We start from the raw sequence: 22,796 nt of genomic DNA on the forward strand, positions 1-22,796 counted from the left end.
CGCGCCGCCCTGCGCCGCGCGCCGGGCCCCGCCCCCACCGCCCGCCGCGCGCTCCCATTGGTCCACGTCTAGGCCCGCCCCTCCTCTCCATTGGACCACGTCCTTTGCCCGCCCCTCCGCCACCGCCCCTCCTGGTCCGCCGCGGCGGCCCAGGGCAGAGCCACGTGCTGGCCGACGTCACGGGCCAGGCGCCCGCCCGGGTGCTCGCGGGACCTCTCCAGCCGCGCGTGGGTGCCTGGCTGCCGAGTGGGGAGTGACGAGGCCTGGCGAGTGGGCGCTCTTCTTCCGGTCACCGGGGCGTCCCTGGCGCCGAGTGGGACTGGCCGGCCTCTGTTCTTAGCCTCGCCGAAGTGGCGCTCGCCGCCGGTTGGTATGGAGCTGCCCTGGGTTTGGGGTAGAAATCAGAGCGGCTGCGCTAGGGTTCAGCCCCTCGTCAGCCCCCTTTGTGTCACCGAGGGGGGAGCAGAAACACCCAAAGATATGTGCGCGGGGGGTCGGAGATCGCACCCGCATTAGCGGCAGAATTTGGCCTAAGCCCCATTTTGTAAGAGAAAGAATATCCCAACACCACATACCTCTTCTTTGTGAGGCTCTATTGGCGGAGCGTGTGTGCACCCCTCCTGTTTCTGTTCCCTTGAATCTTGTTCATTAAAGCAGGTCCGGCCGGTGCTGGGCGGTCCTCGCGCCCTGCTCTGCCCCTACAGCGCCCGCCCGCAATGTGCGCAGGCCTTGAGAGCGCACATTTTTCACTGTTTCCAGTTTTACTTGAGATGAGCGTGCTTTTCTTTTTTAAATATATTTTATTGATTTTTTTACAGAGAGGAAGGGGTAGGGATGGAGAGTCAGAAACATCGATGAGAGAGAAACGTCCATCAGCTGCCTCCTGCACACCTCCTACTGGGGGTGTGCCCGCAACCGAGGTACATGCCCTTGACCGGAATCGAACCTGGGACCCTTCAGTCCGCAGGCCGACGCTCTATCCACTGAGCCAAACCGGTTAGGGCGAACGTGCTTTTCTTAAATGTTTTCGTCTTTCCCGGCTTTGACGCCTGGCCTTCCTTCACAGAAGCCCTCCTGAGAACCTGGCTGCCGGCCAGGACTCGTTTAAGGAACTTTTATGTGTTCCTTTCCCTACATTTTTCATGAGGGAGACAGAGTAGTCGGGTGTCAAGGCTTAGAAGATAATTCTACTGGCAGTGCCAAGGGAGAGGTCTAGTTTTCTTCCCTTCAAGAATAGTGCAGTCTTAGGTAGAAGAGAAATTGGGCCCCAGCCGGTGTGCTCAGTGGATAGAGCCTTGGCCCACGGACTGAAGGGTTGCGGTTGGATTCTGGTCAAGGGCATGTACCTCGGTTGCAGGCTTGCGGCAACCAGTCAATGTTTCTCTCCCTCTCGTCTCTCCCTTCCACTCTCTCTAGAAATCAATGGAAAAATAAGTTATTTTATTAAAAAAAGATATTGGTAGAAATAAGGAGAAATTCACTTAAATTTTTTAATAATTTTTTATTGATTTCAGAGAAGAAGGGAGAGAGAGGGAAACATAAATGATGAAAGAATCATTGATTTGCTGCCTCCTGCACGCCCCCTACTGGGGATCGAGCCCACAACCTGGGCATCAAGCTCACAACCCGAGCATGTGCCCTTGACTAGAATCGAACCCGGGACCCTTCATTCTGCAGGCTGATGCTCTACCTATTGAGCCAAACTGGCTAGGGCTTGCTTAAATTTTTAACACAACTTAGTTACACAAATACAATCTTGAAAAAGACTCAGATATTCCAGCTAAAGCTAAATCCCTTTGATACCATCGGCAACCTCTCTCTCTGGAGGCGGATTCCTGTTATCAGTGCAGTGTGCAGCCTCCAAGGCCTTTTCCTCTACTTTTACATACAGATCATGTCTCTTGAAACTTGTAGGTACTGTTCTTTTGTAAATGGTAAAATTTTACATAATTAAATTGTTTGGAACTTGCCCTTTTGGGGGGTAACTAATAATTATGTAGCATTTTCCATATCTGTATCATTGCTGTTGCTCAGTGGTTAGAACATTTGATAGTGGGTGTTGTTTAGCTATAATGATGGACATATAAGTTGCCATTTCAGTTCCACAGAAAAAGACTTTATTTCTCAATAACTGACTCTACTCTTGACCATCTGTCCTGTATGGTAGGTTTTTTCCCATCCATTTCGAACAGTACACATTTTAACATCTCTTGGGCCTCTGTCATATGTAAGCACTGTGTTCTGTACTGGGATTGCAGGGATGGGATGACCCTGTCCTTTCCTTTGGAGAAATCAGACTATCAGGAAACAAATTCTGTATTTTAATGGTTTCATGTAGTTAAAAACCCATTGAATGGCCCTAGCCTGTTTGTTCAGTGGTTAGAGTGCCGGTCCTTTGACCAAAGGGTCCATGTTTGATTCCCGGTCAAGGACACATACCTCGGTTGCAGGCTCAATCCCCAGGCGCATGCGGGAGGCAACCAATCCATGTGTCTGTCTCACATATGTTTCTCTCTCTGTGTCTCTCCCCCTTCCTTCCACTCTCTCTAAAAATCAATGGAGAAATATCCTCAGGTGAGGATTAACAACAACAAAACGATTGAATGGCTGCAAATTGGGAGACTTGGAAAGGTAGCTTCCCCTGCCCCTAAGTGAGCTGTCAGCCCAGAACGCCCTTGGTGGGAGCACAGCTTTACTGAGCAAGGGCTTTGACCTGTGTGTGTGTGTGTGTGTGTGTGTGTGTGTGTGTCCCCTGGGAGGTGCAGCAGGTGCAAGTGCTCTGGGGAGTCACCTGTTTTGTTCTCTGACTAGAGAGGAGAATAGCGTTTGTAAAAAAATAGGGAAATGTTTCATGTAAAACACCTGATTTAGGTTGACCAAAGCAGCTGAATCCACTGGTTCTTGTCCAGAATAACTTGTTAATAACATTTGAGGCCTACATCCCTTCCCCATAATGTTCAGAAATCTAAGGGAAGTTGCTGTCCTGCAGGACCTGTGCCAAACTGACAAGAGTAAGATGAACTCAGTTAGCAAGGGCATATGCATACATTATGAACCATGCCCGTCACGTAATGGGCTGAGGGTCATATTGTTCAGGGCAAACATCCTCCTGGTCCAGATTTTAAAAAATTAGCTGTCACCCAGCAGCTTCATGCTTAGGTTTATATCTAACAAATGTAGACATGTGTTCACCAAGAGACGAACAGTTTTATTTATAACGGCTGGAAATTGAATACTAATGCCCACCAACAGTTAGATGGATAAAAAAGTTTTGGTAGATTCACACCATGGAATTGTACATAGCAATGAAAATGAATGATCTGCTATGACACATGACAACATAAGTGAATGCACAAACATAATATTGAATGAAAGCCAGGAGCCAGCAAGTACATATTTTATGTTTCACTTCTCTAAAGTTTAAAAACAGGCAAAATGAAGCTGTAGCAATAGAAACTGGGATAGTATTTACTTTGTGGGGAAGGAGTGTTTAGAAGTGATTGGACAGTTAGGTTGTTCCTTTTTGCTATTATAAAATTATAATCAACATCTTTATGACACATGTTTATGCAAATGAATCCATTATCATCTACTTAAGATAAATCCCTAGAAGTGAAAATGCATGCTTAAATTCATCTTTTTAAGCATTTTATACACACTGCCAAGTTGCTCTCCAGAAAGGCTTGCCAATATGCAGTGAATGACAGCCCCTGTATCTTTAACACTGGAAAGTCTTGGTATTATGAATTTGATAGGAGATGGGGTGGGAAGTGAGGAGTCAAGGATTGGGAAGATTTTTTGGCCTGCATTGAATGTCTCCAGAACAGAGAAAGCAAGACGTTGAGGATTCTTGAATTCTGTGACTTCATGATACCATAGAAAATTATCCAGACTTGAATGGTCTAAAAAAATAATTCAGTTGAGCACCCAGAATACAGGGCTTTGGAGTTTGACAGGCCTGGATTTGCCTGAGAACTCCACCACTGCCTGCCGATGTGACTCTAGGCAAGTTGTTTAGCTTCCCTCAGCCTCGGTTTCCACTTCTTAATAGAGGCATGATGGTACTTGCTTCACAGGTTTGGTGAGAAAATTAAAGAAGGGGAGATATGACGACAGTTTCGCTCAAATAAACTCACAGAAATTTCCCCCAAAAATTAAAGAAGGGGGTATTGTGCTTAACACAGTGCTTGGGACATCCTAAGCACCAAATACACATTAGTTAACATTGTTTTTCTTACTAGTCTAGAGAGATAAAACTAAAAGTTGATATTGCAGTGTTAAAGTCTTGGTTAAATGCTTTGCCAAGTTCATGGGGAATTTTATTTACTTTTTGTAGGCTGGATTTTTCACAATCAAAAACCAACAAGTTGCTTTTTTGTTCTTTTTGTATTTTAATATGTTTTTATTGATTCCAGAGAGAGGAAGAGAGAGATAGGAACATCAATGATGAGAGAGAATCATTGATTGGCTGCCTGTAACCTGGGCATGTGCCCTGACCTGGAATTGAACTTGGACCTCCTTTTAAAAAATGTATTTAAAGTACTGGAAGTACTAGCCATTGCGATCAGACAAGAAGAAGAAATAAAAGGCATCCAAATTGGAAAAGAAAAAGTAAAAATGTCCTTATTTGTAGATGACATGATACTGTACATAGAAAACCCTAAAGACTCCATCAAAAAATTATTAGACTTAATAAATGAATTCGGCAATGTAGCAGGATACAAAATGAATGCCAAGAAATCTCAGGCATTTCTTTTTTCTTTTTTTTTAAATATATTTCATTGATTTTTCACAGAGAGGAAGGGAGAGAGACTGAGAGAGTCAGAAACATCGATGAGAGAGAAACACCGATCAGCTGCCTCCTGCACATCCCCCACCGGGGATGTGCCTGCAACCCAGGCACATGCCCCTGACCGGAATCGAACCCAGGACCTCCCAGTCTGCAGGCCGATGCTCTATCCACCAAGCCAAACCGGTTTCGGCCTAAGGCATTTCTTTACACCAATAGTGAACTTACAGAAAGGGAGACTAAAAAAGCAATCCCATTTACCATCGTACCAAAAAAATTAAGATACCTAGGAATAAACTTAACTAAGGAGGTAAAAGACTTATATGCGAAAAACTACAGGACACTGAAAAAAGAGAGAGAGGAAGACATAAACAGATGAAAGAACATACCGTGTTCATGGATTGGTAGAATCAACATCATCAAAATGTCCATACTACCCAAAGCAATCTATAGATTCAATGCAATCCCCATTGAATTACCAACGGCATATTTCACAGATCTAGAACGAATGTTCCAAAAATTCATCTGGAATAAAAAGACCTTGAATAGCTGCAGCAATCCTGAGAAAGAAGAACAAAGTAGGTGGGATCTCAATACCAGATATCAAACTGTATTACAAAGCCACTGTTCTTAAAACAGCTTGGTACTGGCACAAGAACAGACATATAGATCAATGGAATAGAATAGAGAACCCAGAAATTGACCCAAAGCACTATGCCCAATTAATATTCGACAAAGGAGGCAAGAGCTTACAATGGAGTCAAGACAGTCTCTTCAATAAATGGTGTTGGGAAAATTGGACAGATACATGCAAAAAGATGAAACTAGACCACCAACTCACACCATACACAAAAATAAGCTCAAAATGGATAAAAGACTTAAAGGTAAGATGGGAAACCATAAAAATACTAGAGGAATCCACAGGCAGCGAAATTGCAAACATATGCCAAAGGAATGTCTTCTCTGATAATGCTCCTAAGGCAATGGAAACTAAAGAGAAAATAAACAAATGGGACTACATCAAAATAAAAAGCTTTTGCACAGCAGAAGAAACCATCAACAAAACAAGAAGACCCACTGCATGGGAGAACATATTTTCCAATGATATCACAGATCAGGGTTTAATCTCCAACATTTACAGGGAACTCATGAAACTTAATAATAGGAAGATAAACAATCCAATCAAAAAATGGGCAATGGCCGAAACCGGTTTGGCTCAGTGGATAGAGCGTCCGCCTGCGGACTGAAGGGTCCCGGGTTCGATTCCGGTCAAGGGCATGTACCTGGGTTGCGGGCACATCCCTCATAGGAGGTGTGCAGGAGGCAGCTGATCGATGTTTCTCTCTTATCGATGTTTCTAACTCTCTATCTCTCTCCCTTCCTCTCTGTAAAAAATCAATAAAATATATTTAAAAAAAAAAAAAAATGGGCAATGGACCTAGATCAGCCGTGGGCAAACTACGGCCCACGGGCCGGATCCGGCCAGTTTGAAATGAATAAAACTAAAAAAAAAAAAAAAAAAAAGACCGTACCCTTTTATGTAATGATGTTTACTTTGAATTTATATTAGTTCACACAAACACTCCATCCATGCTTTTGTTCCGGCCCTCCGGTCCAGTTTAAGAACCCATTGTGGCCCTCGAGTCAAAAAGTTTGCCCACCCCTGACCCAGATAGACACTTTCCGAAAGAGGACATACAGAAGGCCAAAAGACATATGAAAACATGCCCAAAGTCACTAATTATACGAGAGATGCAAATCAAAATGACAATGCGTTATCATCTCACACCTGTCAAAATGGCTATCATCAACAAATCAACAAACAACAAGTGTTGGAGAGGATGTGGAGAAAAAGGAACCCTTCTGCACTGCTGGTGGGAATGCAGACTGGTGCAGCCACTGTGGAGAACATTATGGAGCTTCCTCAAAAAACTAAAAATGGAACTCCCATTTGACCCAGTGGTCCCACTTCTAGGAATATATCCCAAGAAGCCAGAAACACCAATCAGAAAGGATATATGCACCCCTATGTTCATAGCAGCACAATTCACCATAGCTAAGATTTGGAAACAGCCTAAGTGCCCATCAACAGATGAGTGGATTAAAAAACTGTGGTACATCTACACGATGGAATACTACGCTGGGGTAAAAAAGAAGGAACTCTTGCCTTTTGCAACAGCGTGGATGGAACTGGAGAGCATTATGCTAAATGAAATAAGCCAGTCAGAGAAAGATAAATACCACATGATCTCACTCATTTGTGGAATATAGAGAACCACATAGACTGATGAACAGGGACAGATCCAAAGACAGAGAAACAGCAATCAGACTATTAATCCCCAGAGGGAAAGTAGGGGAGGGTGGGAGTAAGGGGAAGAGATCAACCAATGGTCATGGACAACAGGGGTTTGAGAGCATGACCGGGGGGGGGGGGTGGAGGTTAATGGGGGGGATGAGGACACATTTGTAATACCTTAACTAACAAAGAATTTAAAGATAAAAAATATATATTTAAGAAAATAAAATAATTTAAAAATTTTATTTTTTTATTTCAGAGAGGAAGGGAGAGGGAAAGAGAGAGAGAAACATCAATGATGAGAGAGAATCATTGCCTCCTGCACACCACCCCCCAACCCCACTGAGGGTCGAGCCTGAAACCCAGGCCTGTGCCCTGGCCAGAAATGGAACCCTGACCTCCTGGTTCATAGGTCGACACTCAACCACCGAGCCACACCAGCCAGATGCTAGTCAATTCTTGATTCTGAGTTGTGATCTCTAATTTCAAGCTAAAAATTTGAATTGCTTCTGTATCTTTAGTCCCTTCAGAACTTGAGTTCTCTGTATATAAAACTTTAATTTGTACACATAACCATTTACTGTGCAGTTTGCCTGCTTATCTTCCTCACTCTCCTGAAGTTCCTGCATTCAGACAAGTGGAACTAAAAGACAAACCCTGGTGTATGTCCTGACAAGTGGAGCTGAGGTTCACACCCCAGCAAGCAACCTAATTGAAGGTTAGGGAACTGAAAAACTTGTTTTATTTCCAAAGAACTTTGATGTGTTTGCCCAGAGTCACTTTAACCTCTCTGATACTCCATTTCTCATCAAAGATAATGATGTTCTGCAGGTGATTGCTGTGAAGAGACCATGAAAAGTGAAAGCACTTTTTTAGATACAATTCACTACACGAAATTAAGGGCTGGTTACTGTCAGTCCATTTTATGTCCCCTGTGATGGTGGTTGAGCTCCCTAAAGGGCCTTATTGCCCAGTGGGCATGGCTCAGTGGTTGAACATCAACCTATGAACCAGAAGTTCACAGTTCAGTTCCTGGTAGGCCATGTGCCCAGGTTGCAGGTTGGATCCGCAGTGTGGGACTTGCAGGAGGCAGCCAATCAGTGATTCTCCCTCATCATTGATGTTTCTATCTCTCCCTCTCCCTTCCTCTCTGAAATCAATAAAAATATATTTAAAAAATAAAGAAAAGTGTTTGGGGGAGTGCAAAAACAAACTTCACAAATACCACATGGCCACTTTTTTTGACATACATACTTTCAAAATGACTATGTCACTTCTGTATATAGCCCTTTGTGATACACAAACAATACACCTTCAGTTTTACACGTGACCTGTTGGTTTTGACGGATTTGGGGATTGTGGGTGGCCATGGAATATTTTAGACACAGCAAGTTGTTAGATCACCAGCTCTCAGAGCTGCCACTTGCAGGTTTTTTGCTGTGTTCTGTTTATGTCCCATGCCCTGCCACTATGAAAAGGGGAAGAAAGCCCAGGTTCTTGGGAATTCCCACCCTGTTGGGATTTCCCAGCTTCTTTAAGAAACATATTTTAGCCCTGGCCTATAGCTCAGTTGGTTAGAGCATCTTCCTGGTAAACCAAGGTTTCGGGTTCGATCCCCAATTAGAGCACATACAGAATCAACCAATGATGCATAAATAAGTGGAACAACAGGTGAACGTCCCCTCCCTCCAAAAAAAGATAAATAAACACATGTTTTAAATGTGTATTATAAGCTATATACTCTAACAGAGGGACACAAAAATGAATATAAGAAACTGGCTATGGTGCACAGTCTGTATCTGGTGACAGATACAAACTTTTAATATTGCTCTTCTTCTACAGTTGAAAAACCAGTTTCAGACATAGTAGTTCATTTATGTCTCAAAAGATCTATCTGTTTGTTCTTATGCCAGTACCAGGCTGTTTTAATGGCCTTGTAGTATAGTTTGAGATCAAGCATTATGATCCCTCCAACTTTGTTCTTTTTTCTCAAGATTGCTGAGGCTATTAAGGGTTTCTTAATTCCATATACATTTTTGGAATACTTGTTCTACTTCTGTGAAATGCCGTTGGTATTGAATAGGAAGTGCGTTGAATGATAGATGGCTCTGGGTGGTATGGACAGCTTAATGATGTTAGCTTTTCCAGTCATAAGCACGGTGCCTGCTCCACTTATCTGTATCTTCCTCTATTGTTTCCTCAGTGTCCTATCGCTTTCCAAGTGCAGGTCTGTTACTGCCATGGTTAAACTTATTCCTAGGTGCTTTATTTATTTTTTATTTTTAAAATATATTGATATCAGAGGAAGAGAGAAGGAGAGATAGAAACATCAGTGATGAGAGAGAATCATTGATCGGCTGCTTCCTGCACGCCCCCCACTGGGACCAAGCCCGAAACCCAGGCATGTGCCCCTGGTCCCTATCGAACCTGGGACCCTTCAGTCCGCAGGCTGACGCTCTATCCACTGAGCCAAGCCGGCTAGGTCTAGGCACTTTATTTTTTATGTTGCAATAGTAAATGAAGTTGTTTTCTTAATTTCTCTTTCTGATAGTTCATTATTGGTGAATAAAAATACCACCTTTTTTTTTCTCACCCGAGGACATGTTTTCACTGGTTTTTAGAGAGAAGAAGAAACATGGGGATGAGTGCCTATTTGTACCAGCCTGATGGGTGTGATTGGTCGCTTCCTGTATGCGCCCGTCACCGGGATCGAACTCCCAACCTAGGCATGTGCCCCCACTGGAAATCAAACAGGCAACCTTTCAGTGCACAGGACACTCCAATCGGGGCCAGGGCGCCACCGAATTCTGAGTATTTATTTTGTGTAGATATTCCTCATCTTGATCCCTCAGTGCCTGGGCTTTTAAAATATTTTTTAAAATTAATTTCAGAGAGGAAGGGAGAAAGAGAGAGAGAGAGAGAGACAAACATCAACACATCAATGATGAGAGGATCATCCATTGTCTGCCTCCCGCCTCCGACTGGGGATCGAACCCGCAGCTGAGGGATGCGCCCCGACAGGGTATGGAACCTCGGCCCCCTGGCTCAGAGGTCGGCACCCAACCACCGAGCCTCGCCTGCCGGCAAGGGCCAGCTCTTAAGAGCATTTCAGCCAGCGCAGTCTCAGGCCGCAAATGGTAAAGTGCGGGTTTCAAGGGGTGGGCGGGGTGGCCGCCCTCCTCCCGCGGCCCCGCCCTCCTCCGCGGCCCCGCCCTCCTCCGCGGCCCCGCCCTCCTCCGCGGCCCCGCCCTCCTCCGCGGCCCCGCCCTCCTCCGCGGCCCCGCCCTCCCAGAGGCCCCGCCCACTCTCCAGCAGCGGGAAAGCTCTCCCTCCGCTCCCGAGCGCCCGGGCCTTCAGGCTCCAGGAAGCTGTGAGTCATGTGATTCCGGGCGCCTCTCACGTGACCTCCGACTGGAGGCCGGGGCTTGGGCCAAGATGGCGGCCTACCTGCAGTGGCGGCGCTTCGTTTTCTTCGACAAGGAGGTGGTGAAGGAACCGCTGGGCAGCGATGGGCCCGCTCCCGGGCCCGCGCCTGCCGCTGGGCCCGCTGCTTCCAAGCTCCTCTGCCTCCCTCCTGGCATCACTGTCTGCGACTCAGGCCGAGGGAGCCTTGTCTTCGGAGATATCCTTCCTCTGGCGCTGTCCCTCCCGGACCCCTGCGGAGGCCCCGCGGGGACGGAATCGGCCCCTTGGAGGGTTCGTGCCGCCTGCCCCTCTCCTGTCGGTGGGCGCCGGGTGCCGTCTGTGGTCTGAGGGCTGGAAGAAGGCCATTCTCTCACACGCCAACTGAGTCATCCCCGGCAATCGTTGACGCTCCCCAGGCTTCAACTTCCTTATCTGTAAAAGGGTGTAAAATGCCGGCTTGCAGTAGAGTTATTTTAAGATCAAAGAAAGGGTGCAGGTTGGCTTTCAAAGATGAGTATGTAAGGTGTCGCTGTCTCCGCTGCCCATATGGGGGCGGCAGGTAAATGAGAGTAGGAGTTTGCTGCTTTGTTCTTCACGGTGCTGCTTCCAAACTCTGGTCTCTAGGGAGCCCAGGAGATAATATGGACAAATCCATGAAAATTTGAAGAGCTGCATGTATGTTAGTTGTTATCTGGCTTCTGGTCTAAATGTAAGTCCCCGTGGAGAGGAGGCTCCTTGACTGCGCTGCACATATGGAAGGTCAGGTCTGGTTCTTGTCCCGCTCCCTCCAGCTTTCGGGCTTCCAAGCCTACAAACTACGGGTGACGCACCTGTACCAGCTGAAGCAGCACAACATTCTGGCATCTGTGGGTGAGGATGAACAGGGCATCAACCCCCTGGTGAGTCCTGGGAAGGTAGCGGGAAAGACCCAGAGGTCTGGGAATGTTTGTTTGCTGGAGGGTGCTTAGCATTCATCCATCTGAGATCTGCCCACAGGTGAAAATCTGGAACCTCGAGAAGAGAGATGGTGGCAATCCACTCTGTACTCGAATCTTCCCTGCCATCCCTGGAACAGAGCCCACTGTCGTGTCCTGTTTGACTGTCCATGAAAATCTCAATTTTATGGCCATCGGTAAGCGCAGAGAGGGCAAAGCTAAAGCTCCAGGATTCTTTTTTCTTTTTTTTTTTGGAAAGACACTGTTTTAATTACACCGACGGACTCTGGGAAGTAATTTCCAGATCAGAGTCCAGGATTCTTTGTAGATGTTTTTCAGAGTTGCTTCTGCAGCTCATCGTTATTGTTTTCATGGGACCACCTTGTTCTGAGATATTAGGATTTGGAATAGGAAAGGATTTAGTTTTGTTCTTTGAAAAATGAGTCAGTGAGTACCCATGTCCATGTTAACCATTGGAGAAGCTGGGTATGGAGAGAGATCTCATCACTTCTGAGGAATGCTTCAAGTGATCGTCTCCCTCTGTGCTTCCTGGCCTTGCAGCTTCAGTGAAGTCGTTTCCTGCTCTTGTACAGGGTTCACGGATGGCAGCGTTACCTTGAACAAAGGAGACATCACTCGGGACCGGCATAGCAAGACCCAGATTTTGCACAAGGGCAACTACCCTGTAACTGGACTGGCCTTTCGCCAAGCGGGAAAGAACACTCACTTGTTTGTTGTGACGACAGAGAACGTTCAGGTATGACCAGGATTCCACTGTTAGGGGCAAGTGAGAAAGGCTTCTTTCTCCGTTGCTTAGGGAGCTATCATAGGAGCTGATGAGAGGTAGGATTCTGACATTTGTCATCATGTAGCCTCGAGTCATTTGCTGAGCTTATTTCTTCATTTGAGAGAGTAGGAAGAGTTAGAGCTAGGAAAAGAACTCTGGGCTTGTAAGAAAAGACCTGAATTTTTTTTCTAACTAACTTGTGAAGTGACGTTGGACAAGTTGCTTTACTTCCCTGGATCCTGTTGCTCCTAATTTATAACAGCCTACTCTCAGGAATAGTCTTTTGATAAAATAATAAAAGATTGTATTTCTCTTACTTGCAGAATTCCTGTAGCAGATAGTGACTATATACAGGAGGAGGAAAGGTGGTCTCTGCTTATGTATTTAGTAGATGGGTGATGGCTAATGGAGAAGGCAAGCGACAGGGAAAGTCTTAGGGGGCTGAGAATGAGAAAGAGTTAGTACGGAGATGGGAATACCTTGGGGAAGGCTTAGATGCCGCCGTCCCAGAGGGTGCCTGATAACCCCTTTCTTACTTCTCGAAGTCCTATATAGTTTCTGGAAAGGACTGCCCTCGTGTGGAGTTGGATACCCACGGTTGTGGCCTGCGCTGCTCTGCCCTAAGTGACCCTTCTCAGGACCTGCAGTTCATTGTGGCCGGGGATGAGTGTGTCTACTTGTACCAGCCTGATGAACGCGGGCCCTGCTTCGCCTTTGAGGGCCATAAACTCATTGCTCACTGGTTCAGAGGCTACCTTGTCATTGTCTCCCGTGACCGGAAGGTTTCTCCCAAGTAAGAACTCCAGGGAAAGGGAAAGGGAGAGGGCTGTGCTTGATCCCCAGAATTGACCTGATCTAAAAACCCTACTACCTGGATCCTGTCAGTCTCCTACTTCGGTTTTATGTAGATTGTGCTTACACCTAGAATCAGTTACAATGTTTACACTGAAAAATGTGTTGTGCTGCAGACATTTGTTGAGCAGTCCTGATGCCCTAGAATGTTCCAGAGAATTTTGGACATGGTATTGATTTTTGTGCTCTTTAGTAAAAATAAATTGGGGCAGAGGAAGGAGGGATTAAGTAGTCAAAAACACTGTCTCTCCCCCTTCCTCTCTCCCTAAAATCAATCAATAAAAAAATCAAAGTGGCCATTGGAAAGGAAATAGAGGGGAAGCTGAGGCAGAGAAGGTACAAATGTCTGGTGCTTTTTCTTTCCCACACAGGTCAGAGTTTACCAACAGGGACTCACAGAGCTCCGACAAGCAGATTCTCAACATCTATGACCTGTGCAACAAGTTTATAGCCTATAGCGCTGTCTTTGAGGATATAGTGGATGTGCTTGCTGAGTGGGGCTCCCTGTACGTGCTGACGCGGGATGGGCGGGTCCACGCACTGCAGGAGAAGGACACACAGACCAAACTGGAGGCAAGGCCACCAGGTTCCCAGCGCTGGCCATAGGCACTCAGATACTGCTGTAGGGACAGGCTCCCAAGACACGTTGGCCAGAGTGTATCCTTCTCTTTGGGTCATAGCCTTACTCAGCTCCCTTGGGGTAGAAGTACAAGGTAAATGGCCTGGGACGAGGCTTTAGAGCAAGCATGTCAAACTCGCAGCCCGTGGGCCACATGCAGCCCATAATGAATATTGTTGTGGCTCAGCCAATATAATAGTATGTAAGAAATGTTTTAATAGAAATTTCTTAATTTTTACAATATCCTGTAATACATAATTATTAATAACGAACTATAACTGACTGATTGCTATAATCGTGTTGCATTCATTTCCCTTACACTGGCAGCGAATATTTTAGCAGCCAGTGGCCACATTATTAGTCTTGTACTGACTTGTTTGGTGTGCGCAACAGGAAATATTTCACTTTTGGAGAACAAGAAAATAGGTTTATTTGCTTATTAATTTGTGCAGTTACTCAGTGTCTGGTAAGTTAATGTTCAAGAAAAAATATTAATTTTTATTAAAATGTTCTATTATTTTATGTTAATGATGACTCATTTATTTCAGCCCTTTGTATCCAGCATGTCTCTATCGAAACAAACCTAGGTTTCTTTGAAAATTGAAGCTGTAGTTTTTTTTGCAGCCACATACACTTCAATCTTGTTTATTTGGCCCGTGTTAGCCTTTGAGTCTGACATGCTTGCTAGAGGGAAGTAATGGCTAGGAGCCTGAGCCCACTTTCAGGGTCCACTCTCTGCAAAGAGCCTCAGGAGATAACCTGATGTTGGTCTTGGGGGTATCAGGTCTCACCCTGCTAGGATTTAGGCAGATAGGAACTTCAGGACTGTCTGGCATGTGTGTTGTGGGTTCATTCTGGGGAGGTGTCACCTCAGGACTGCATCTACCAATTTTCCAATCTCTTTCCTTCCAGATGCTGTTTAAGAAGAACCTATTTGAGATGGCGATTAACCTGGCCAAGAGCCAGCACCTGGATAGTGATGGGTTGGCCCAGATCTTCATGCAGTACGGGGACCATCTCTACAGCAAGGGCAACCATGATGGGGCAGTTCAACAGTATATCCGGTCAGTCAAAGGGTGCTTAAGGGTTTTTAGCTCTGAATGCAGAGATAGGCGGCCAGATAGGCTAATACCTGTGCTCGGGGGAAGGAAACGGACTCCACCAGGAACCTTCCTTTTTTTCTGCAGAAACTGTGATGCCTTGAGGGAGAAGACAATATGTGGAAAGAGAATGTTTAGGGTGAAATATTACATGACCAGTATGCAATTGAGCTGATGAACACCTATTATTTTAAACTGCAGTTTGGCCTTTGTTAATATTCATTTTTACCTAATTCTCCCACACATTCTTTCCTTGGTATTAATTCTTGGAATTTCCTGCCCTAATAAGGGGTGTTAAGACCCTTTCTAGCTTCTTTCCCAACTTCTCTAGAATTCCTGTTTTCAGCCAACTTTAAGAATTAGTACTCTGGAGGCTTGATACTCATGTGGTCCACAGTCTAGCAGCATCAATATCACCTGGGACTTCGTTGGAAATGCAGGCTCTCTCGGGCCTCTCTGCAGACTTGTTGAAAAAGAATTTGCATTTTAAGAAGATTTGCAAGTGCCCGGCTGGTGTGGCTCAGTAGTTGAGTATCAACCCATGAACCAAGAGGTCCCTGATTTGATTCCCTGTCAGGACACATACCCAGGTTGCTGGCTCGATCTTGGTGCGGGGCATGCAGGAGGCAGCTGATTGATATGTCTCTCTCATCACTGTTTCTGTCTCTTTATTCCTCTTCCTTCCTCTCTCTCAAATCAATAAAAAATATTTTTTTAAAAAGGAAGATCTGCAAGTGATTCCTATGCATGTGAAAGTTTGAAAAGTACACTGATCCAGATGCTTCTTTATGCATGTGTCTCCCTAGAACCATTGGAAAGTTGGAACCATCATATGTGATCCGCAAGTTTCTGGATGCCCAGCGTATCCACAACCTGACTGCCTACCTGCAGACCCTGCATCGGCAGTCCCTGGCCAATGCCGACCACACCACCCTGCTGCTCAACTGCTACACCAAGCTCAAGGACAGCTTGAGGCTAGAGGAGTTCATCAAGGTGCAGGCGGGGGTCGGGGGGTGGAGCAGAAAGGGTATCCCTTGAGGCCCCCACTGAGCACAAGGTGTCGCCCCCAGGGCTTGCCCTTCTTCAGCAGGATGTAGGGAGAGGAAAGAGCTGACTTTATTTGGGGACCAGGAAGGACCCTCTGGCCTATAAACTGGGAAGAGGAATAGCGTTTCCCGCCAGTTCTCTCCTGTCTCCCTTCTTGCTTTATATTGCCAGAACTTCCCTCAGTATCTAAGCCCAGGGAAGTAGTAGTGGGGTACCCCTTTGTCCCCAGAGGAGTCCCTCTAAGTCAGTGATGGCGAATCTATCACACGCGTGTCAGAGGTGACACGCAAACTCATTTTTTTGGTTGATTTTTCTTTGTTAAATGGCATTTAAATATATAAAATAAATATCAAAAATATAAGTCTTTGTTTTACTATGGTTGCAAATATCAAAAAATTTCTCTATGTGACACGGCACCAGAGTTAAGTTAGGGTTTCTCAAAATGCTGACATGCCCAGCTGAAAAGGTGTGCCATCACTGCTCTAAGTAGTAGGGGCAGAGGAAAACTTTGGCTCTTAGGAACTTTTTGAGAGGCAGGGGAGCATACTATTTTAAAAGTGTGGACTTTATTATTATCTTAAGAATCTGGTCTTGAATCAGACGCATGTGTCCTGTCCTTTCCCTGACCACACCCTCTTCTGTGCGTGATGCTGTCTACCGTTCCCGGCAGACAAAGAGCGAGAGTGAAGTCCACTTTGACGTGGAGACAGCCATCAGGGTGCTGCGGCAGGCTGGCTACTACTCCCACGCCCTCTACTTGGCCGAGCACCATGCACACCACGAGTGGTACTTGAAGATCCAGCTAGAGGACATTAAGGTAGGGGAGACGCTTTTTTCCCCTTCATTTTCGTGGAGGTGTTTTCATGTGTGTGTTTTTGTTAATTCTCACCGGAGGATATCTTATTCATTGATTTTTAGAGAGAATGGAAGGGAGGGAGGGAGGGAGGGAGACAGACAGACAGACATCCATCAGTGTGAGGAGAGACACATAGATTGGTTGCCTTCTGAACTCAGTACCCAGGCTGATGCTCTAACCACTGAGTACACAGGTCAGGGCACTAGGGGAGACTCTTGACTCATAGTTCTGTTCTTTCTCTAGGACGTTGGGAATGATGACAGTGCTCTCTCCTAGTGGGTGAGACAGGAACATGCCCTTACTCTGCCCTTTACATCTCCACAGAACTACCAGGAAGCCCTTAGGTACATTGGCAAGCTGCCTTTTGAGCAGGCAGAGAGCAACATGAAGCGCTATGGCAAGATCCTCATGCACCACATACCAGAGCAGATGACCCAGTTGCTGAAGGGACTTTGTACCAACTATCGGCCCAGCTTTGAAGGTCAAGGTGACAGGGAGTCACCAGGCCGCAGGGTGAGGCCCTGGGAGAATGGCTGTTGGACAGCAGGGATCACCTTTGGGGCATCTTAGGTACCAAGCTCACTAACTCCACCGCCTTTCTCCTCCATTGCCATCTTAGGCCAACTCAGAGGAGTTCATCCCCATCTTTGCCAACAACCCACGAGAGTTGAAAGCTTTCCTAGAGCACATGAGTGCAGTGCAGCCTGACTCACCACAGGGCATCTACGACACACTCCTTGAACTACGACTACAGAACTGGGCCCATGAGAAGGATCCACAGGTGAGGCCTGGTAAAAACTGCAGGAGGTACTGGAGAAAAGACAGTTCTTCCATCTTCTGTGGTTGCTTTGGCTGCCTTCTATAGACCAATAACACCTCACCATTGGTGGGCAAATGGTCCTCAGTAAGAAGGAGATTGGACTGAGGAGAAGAGATAATTGACTTGCCTTCCCCCAAGAGGCCTTGTGATTTTTTTCCCTTATGTCCAGCAGCTCTCCTCTCTCCTGCCCCAGGTCAAAGAGAAGCTTCACGCAGAGGCGATCTCCCTCCTGAAGAGTGGCCGCTTCTGCAACGTCTTTGACAAGGCCCTGGTCCTATGCCAGATGCACGACTTCCAGGATGGGGTCCTGCACCTCTACGAGCAGGGGAAGCTGTAAGTTTGGGGAATGTCAGGGAAGCGGGAAGGGTCCAAGTAATTTTCCAGGGACAGCCCCTGAGGTGTGCCTGACCTCGCATAGGTATCAGCAGATGATGCACTACTACATGCAGCATGAGCAGTACCGGCAGGTGATCGAGGTGTGCGAGCGCCATGGGGAGCAGGAGCCCTCTCTGTGGGAACAGGCGCTCAGCTACTTTGCCCGCAAGGAGGAGGACTGCAAGGAGTACGTGGCAGCTGTGCTCAAGCATATTGAGAACAAGAACCTCATGCCACCACTTCTAGGTACTCGGGAGGACAGGGTGGGTAGGTAGGTGCCAACTGCTGAAAATCAGGGGCACTGGGGCAGGAGCACTTCAACCCTGTCCAGTGGGTACTGCTCGGTTCATTGTTTCCTCCTGGACCCCAATCTCAGTGGTGCAGACCCTGGCCCACAACTCCACCGCCACCCTGTCTGTCATCCGGGACTACCTGGTCCAGAAACTGCAGAAACAGAGCCAGCAGATTGCACAGGACGAGCTCAGGGTGCGGCGGTATCGAGAGGAGACCACCCGCATCCGCCAGGAGATCCAGGAGCTCAAGGCAAGGTACTGGCATCTGGACAGGTGGAGGGGTCCAGGGGATAACCTTGTCCTTCACAGGGTGTCATTAAATGCTTTCAAAGACAAAAGATTATACAGAGTGTGTTTGAGCATTTCATGCTTGAAGATATTTTATTGGAGGAATTCCAAAAACGATCGTTATTGCGCTTTGGAGGATATTATCTAGTATAGGTACTTTTCGTTCTGTATTTGCTTCTCTATATTTTACATTTTCTAAACACACATCTAAACACACTTCTAAGTTGTGTAGTTAGAAGCCAGTCAGAAGTAAAAACTTTGCTTTAGAAAATACAAAGCCCTTACTGGTTTGGCTCAGTGGATAGAGCGTCGGCCTGCGGACTGAAGGGTCCCAGATTGGATTCCGATCAAGGGCATGTACCTTGGTTGCGGGCACATCCCCAGTAGGGCGTGTGCAGGAGGCAGCTGATTGATGTTTCTCTCTCATCGATGTTTCTAACTCTCTAGCCCTCTCCCTTCCTCTCTGTGAAAACATATATATAAAAAAAAAAAAATACAAAAAGTAGCCTGGCCAGTGTGGCTCAGTTGGTTGATCATCATCCTATGGACCAGGAGGTTGCCCGGTCAGGGCACATGCCTGGTTGCAGGCTCAACTCCCAGTAGTGGGTGTGCAGGAGGCAGCCGATCAGTGTTTTTCTCTCATTGATGTTTCTCTCTCTCTCCCTCTCCCTTCCTCTCTCTCAAGTAAATAAGAATATCTTTTTTAAAAGAAAAACAAAAGTGATTATATGTATGTATAGTAGACATTAATGCTAACTCTTTAAATATTATTTGCCCTTAATATTGTAAAATGTTTATTAGAGAACAATCCCACAAATATTTACTGAGGCCCTATTATGTTCCAAGTACTGTTCTTTTTTTTTTTTTTTAATATATGTATATTTTTAATTGATTTCAGAGAGGAAGGGAGATGGAGAGATGCTCAACCACTGAGCCATGCTGGCCAGGCCCAAGTACTGTTAGCAGCACAGTGGAGCTTACATTGTAGAGGTAGAGACAGACAGTTAACATATTAAATAAGCAAAATGTTATAGTATGTTAGATGGTGTTAAGTTCAAAAAAGAAAATTGAGGAAAGGAAGTAAGGGTGAGGAGTGTGTGTGTGTGAGAATTTCTAAGGTGTTCGGGAAAGGCCTCTCTGAAAGGGCCACATCTGAGTAAAGACCTGAAAACAGTTTTGTAGCAATTGTGAGGCTGAAAGAGAAAAGTATCCCTTGGGTGGCTGGGCTTCCTGGAACATGCTGAGACACTGCAGGCCCAGCACTGTTGCTTTCTGACCTTCATAAGGTGGTAAGGAGAGCAGGGCCTGGATCTCTCTCCTTAGTGACTCCAGCTGCCTTCTCTCTCAGCTTGGCTGTGGGCCCTGCCCTCACTTGCTGGGGTCCAACCCCAGCAGGTCTAGGGGTCCCCAAAGGAACAGTATGCCATATATGCCAGGTCCCTTGAAACAGCAAGGATGGACCGGCTCCCAGCAAATTCCCCCTTTTTTATTTTTTAAAAGCAGGCATTAAAAAGAAAAACCCCAAATGCTTTCTTGTATCCATTTTAAGAGTAGGATTGGCGCTTTCCACTATTACCTGAGTCCTGATCTATCACCCCAGGGAGAGCTTGCCAATCCTGCACTTTCCCGGGGTGGAAAGGCTGCAGTGGGGTTAAGGATAAGGCTCCTTGGGCCTGCCTCCTCCCATGCCTTTACATTTACCTTTCCTTCCTCAGAAAAGCATGGACATACTTCTTGTATAAAATGTTCTGTCTGACTGGGAGTAACCTTAATTCCTCTGCTAGCAAGCATATGTGTTAAAAGATCAATACAGAGTCTTATTTCTTTAGACTCAGTATGGCACATCTTCTTAATCTAAAGATCAATACAGAGTCTTCTTTCTTTGGACTCAGTATGGCACATCTTCTCAATCTAAGAATCAATACAGAGTCTTCTTTCTTTGGACTCAGTATGGCACATCTTCTCATTCTAAGTTCTGTACTATCCACCTTCTTACCCTACTTATCCTCTATAGGGGGGTCTGCAGTACCCTGGTGGAGTCCTATCCGTCCTGAGTGTGGGGTTCTCATTGGGGGGGGGGGGGAGGGGGCTTACCTAGGGGAATCCTGTTCCAGGGGTTCCCAAAGGTGTGGACGGAGTTGGCAAAGACTATCCACCCTCTTCCTACGGTGGAGTCCTATCCATCCCGAGAGTGGGGCTTACCTAGGGTCCCTGTTCGGGCGCCAGATGCTGGGGTCCAACCCCAGCAGGTCCAGGGGTCCCCAAAGGTGTGACGGAGTCGGCGAAGAAGGAATGACATGGAGACAGCGTTCAGATGATCAGCAGCCTAGCCAGGATCTCCAGCCAGGATCTCCAGCCAAGTTCTGGTCTGGATCTCCAGCAAAGTTCTGGTTAGGATCTCCAGCCAGGTTCTGTGTCCATGTTCTCTTGCTAGGTTCTCCAGCCAGGTTCTGTCCAGGTTCTCCAGCCAGGTTCAGTCACCAGGTTCTAGTCAGGTTCTCTTGCCATGTTCTATCCAGGTTCTGTAGCCAGGTTCTGTCTCTAGGTTCTTCAGCCAGGTTCTCTCGCTAGGTTCTGTCTCTAGGTTCTGTGGCCAGTTTCTGTCCAGGATCTTTTGCCATGTTCTCTCCAGCGAAGTTCTTCTGTCTCTAGGTTCTGTGTAGGTTCTGTGTCTAGGTTCTGTGTCCTGTTGTCTTGTTACATCTGTATTTATACCAGTTGATTCCAATCCTATCAATCTCTATTCCAAAGGTTAGGGCGTTTCTTATCTCCATTCCAGGGAGTAAAGATTATGTAGCTTAAGCATGATTGTTCGTAGTTAAAGTGATTAATTACCCGCCTGGCACTTAGTTAAGGGGTTTTATTCCCTCCCTAACTTCAGGGGAAAATCCCTACCTGGGGAAACAACCTTTCTCAGAGAGGTGACCTTGGTTAAAACACATAGTGCCAAGAAGGTGAGCAAACATATTAAGAAAAATATGCCATATATGCCAGGTCTCTTGAAACAGCAAGGATGGACCGGCTCCCAGCACTCACTGTTTGCCACTCCTTTCTGGTCTCCCTTGCCTGTAGTCCGAAGATTTTCCAGAAGACCAAGTGCAGCATCTGTAACAGTGCCTTGGAATTGCCCTCAGTCCACTTTCTCTGTGGACACTCTTTCCACCAACACTGCTTTGAGAGTTACTCGGAAAGTGATGCTGACTGCCCCACCTGCCTCCCTGAAAACCGGAAGGTCATGGATATGATACGGGCCCAGGAACAGAAACGCGACCTCCACGACCAGTTCCAGCACCAGGTTGGAAAGAGTGGCTAGATGAGTCGGGAGCACTGCAGGGGAGCCCATTTGAGGAAACAGGCACTTCAGTTCTGATTCCTTCTTCTTTCCCACAGCTCAAGTGCTCCAACGACAGCTTCTCTGTCATCGCTGACTACTTCGGCCGAGGCGTTTTCAACAAACTGACCCTGCTCACTGACCCTCCCACGGCCAGGCTGGCTGGAAGCTTGGAGTCTGGGCTGCAGCGGGACCTGCTTGTGCACTCCAGGAGGGGCACTTGAACAGCTTGAGGGCAAGAGGGGGGTGATAATGGAGGCCGAGCAGCAGGAATACAGGACTGAGGCAGAGCTAATGCCCAGGAGTCAGGCAGGCATGTCCCGGCCTCTGCTGTGATAGCCTTCAGGACTGAAGGGGATTTTTTTCCTGCCTTCTCTTTGGCCAGCCCACTGTTTTTCCTGTTAACTTTCTGAGCAGCGTTGATTATTCAAACCCTGGGGGAGGGCACCTCAACAACCTCCAAGTATAGGCAATAGCTGCTTTATTCTCCATCCGAGAGCACCAGTCTGTGCTTGGGTCCTTGCTCCCAGAGCCTATAGATAAATGATTTCAGCCCTGGCCCGTGTGACCCGGTTGGGTGTCATCCCATACACAGAAAGGTTGCTGGTTTGATTCCCAGTCAGGGCACATGACTGGTTTTGGGTTCATTGCCCAGTAGGGGGCGTGCAACAGGCAGCCTATCAGTGTTGCTCTCATTACTGTTTCCCTCCCTCACTAAAAAAGCATTTAAAAAATGTTTTTTAAAAACTGATTTCGGGGTTGATAAAGTTATTCTGGGGACTCGCTGATTCTTTACTGTAGAATTACTTCTCTTCCCCTGCATTCCTAGAGCTCCACGACCCACTTCCTTCACAGACCGCTTTAAGACGTTCAGTAAATGGGCGGGGCCTGTGGCATCTTGTAGGGTCCCGCTTACTGAAGAGCCGCCGCAAAATTCCCAGGACTGAGGCCCCCCAAACAGTTCTGCTCTCTAGTCTGACTGGCTCTGTGGTTCTTTGGACAA

General features: G+C 46.6%; 1 protein-coding gene across 4 annotated transcripts; it reads left to right on the forward strand.

The window, feature by feature from the left end:
- Positions 1-10,520: 10,520 nt before the first annotated feature.
- VPS11 (VPS11 core subunit of CORVET and HOPS complexes) lies at positions 10,521-22,544 on the forward strand (the record flags this gene model as incomplete). Of its 4 annotated transcripts, none has more annotated exons than XM_081098557.1 (16): positions 10,521-10,781; positions 11,282-11,389; positions 11,487-11,622; positions 12,019-12,182; positions 12,758-13,005; positions 13,436-13,637; positions 14,596-14,747; positions 15,590-15,776; positions 16,501-16,647; positions 17,011-17,199; positions 17,306-17,467; positions 17,700-17,839; positions 17,925-18,127; positions 18,258-18,429; positions 21,535-21,757; positions 21,853-22,544. In XM_081098557.1, 16 exons carry the CDS (start codon positions 10,521-10,523, stop codon positions 22,015-22,017), a joined length of 2,859 nt encoding a protein of 952 aa, XP_080954683.1. In that variant the 3' UTR covers positions 22,018-22,544. The 4 variants fall into 4 exon arrangements, with proteins under 4 accessions (XP_080954683.1, XP_080954684.1, XP_080954681.1 ...); XM_081098558.1 differs by having other exon boundaries at positions 10,521-10,721; positions 11,255-11,389; XM_081098555.1 differs by lacking the exon at positions 10,521-10,781 and having other exon boundaries at positions 10,921-11,389.
- Between the last annotated feature and the right edge of the window lie 252 nt (positions 22,545-22,796).

This window comes from Myotis nattereri (assembly GCF_964212035.1).
Source record: "Myotis nattereri genome assembly, chromosome: 9".
Lineage (NCBI taxonomy): Eukaryota > Metazoa > Chordata > Mammalia > Chiroptera > Vespertilionidae > Myotis > Myotis nattereri.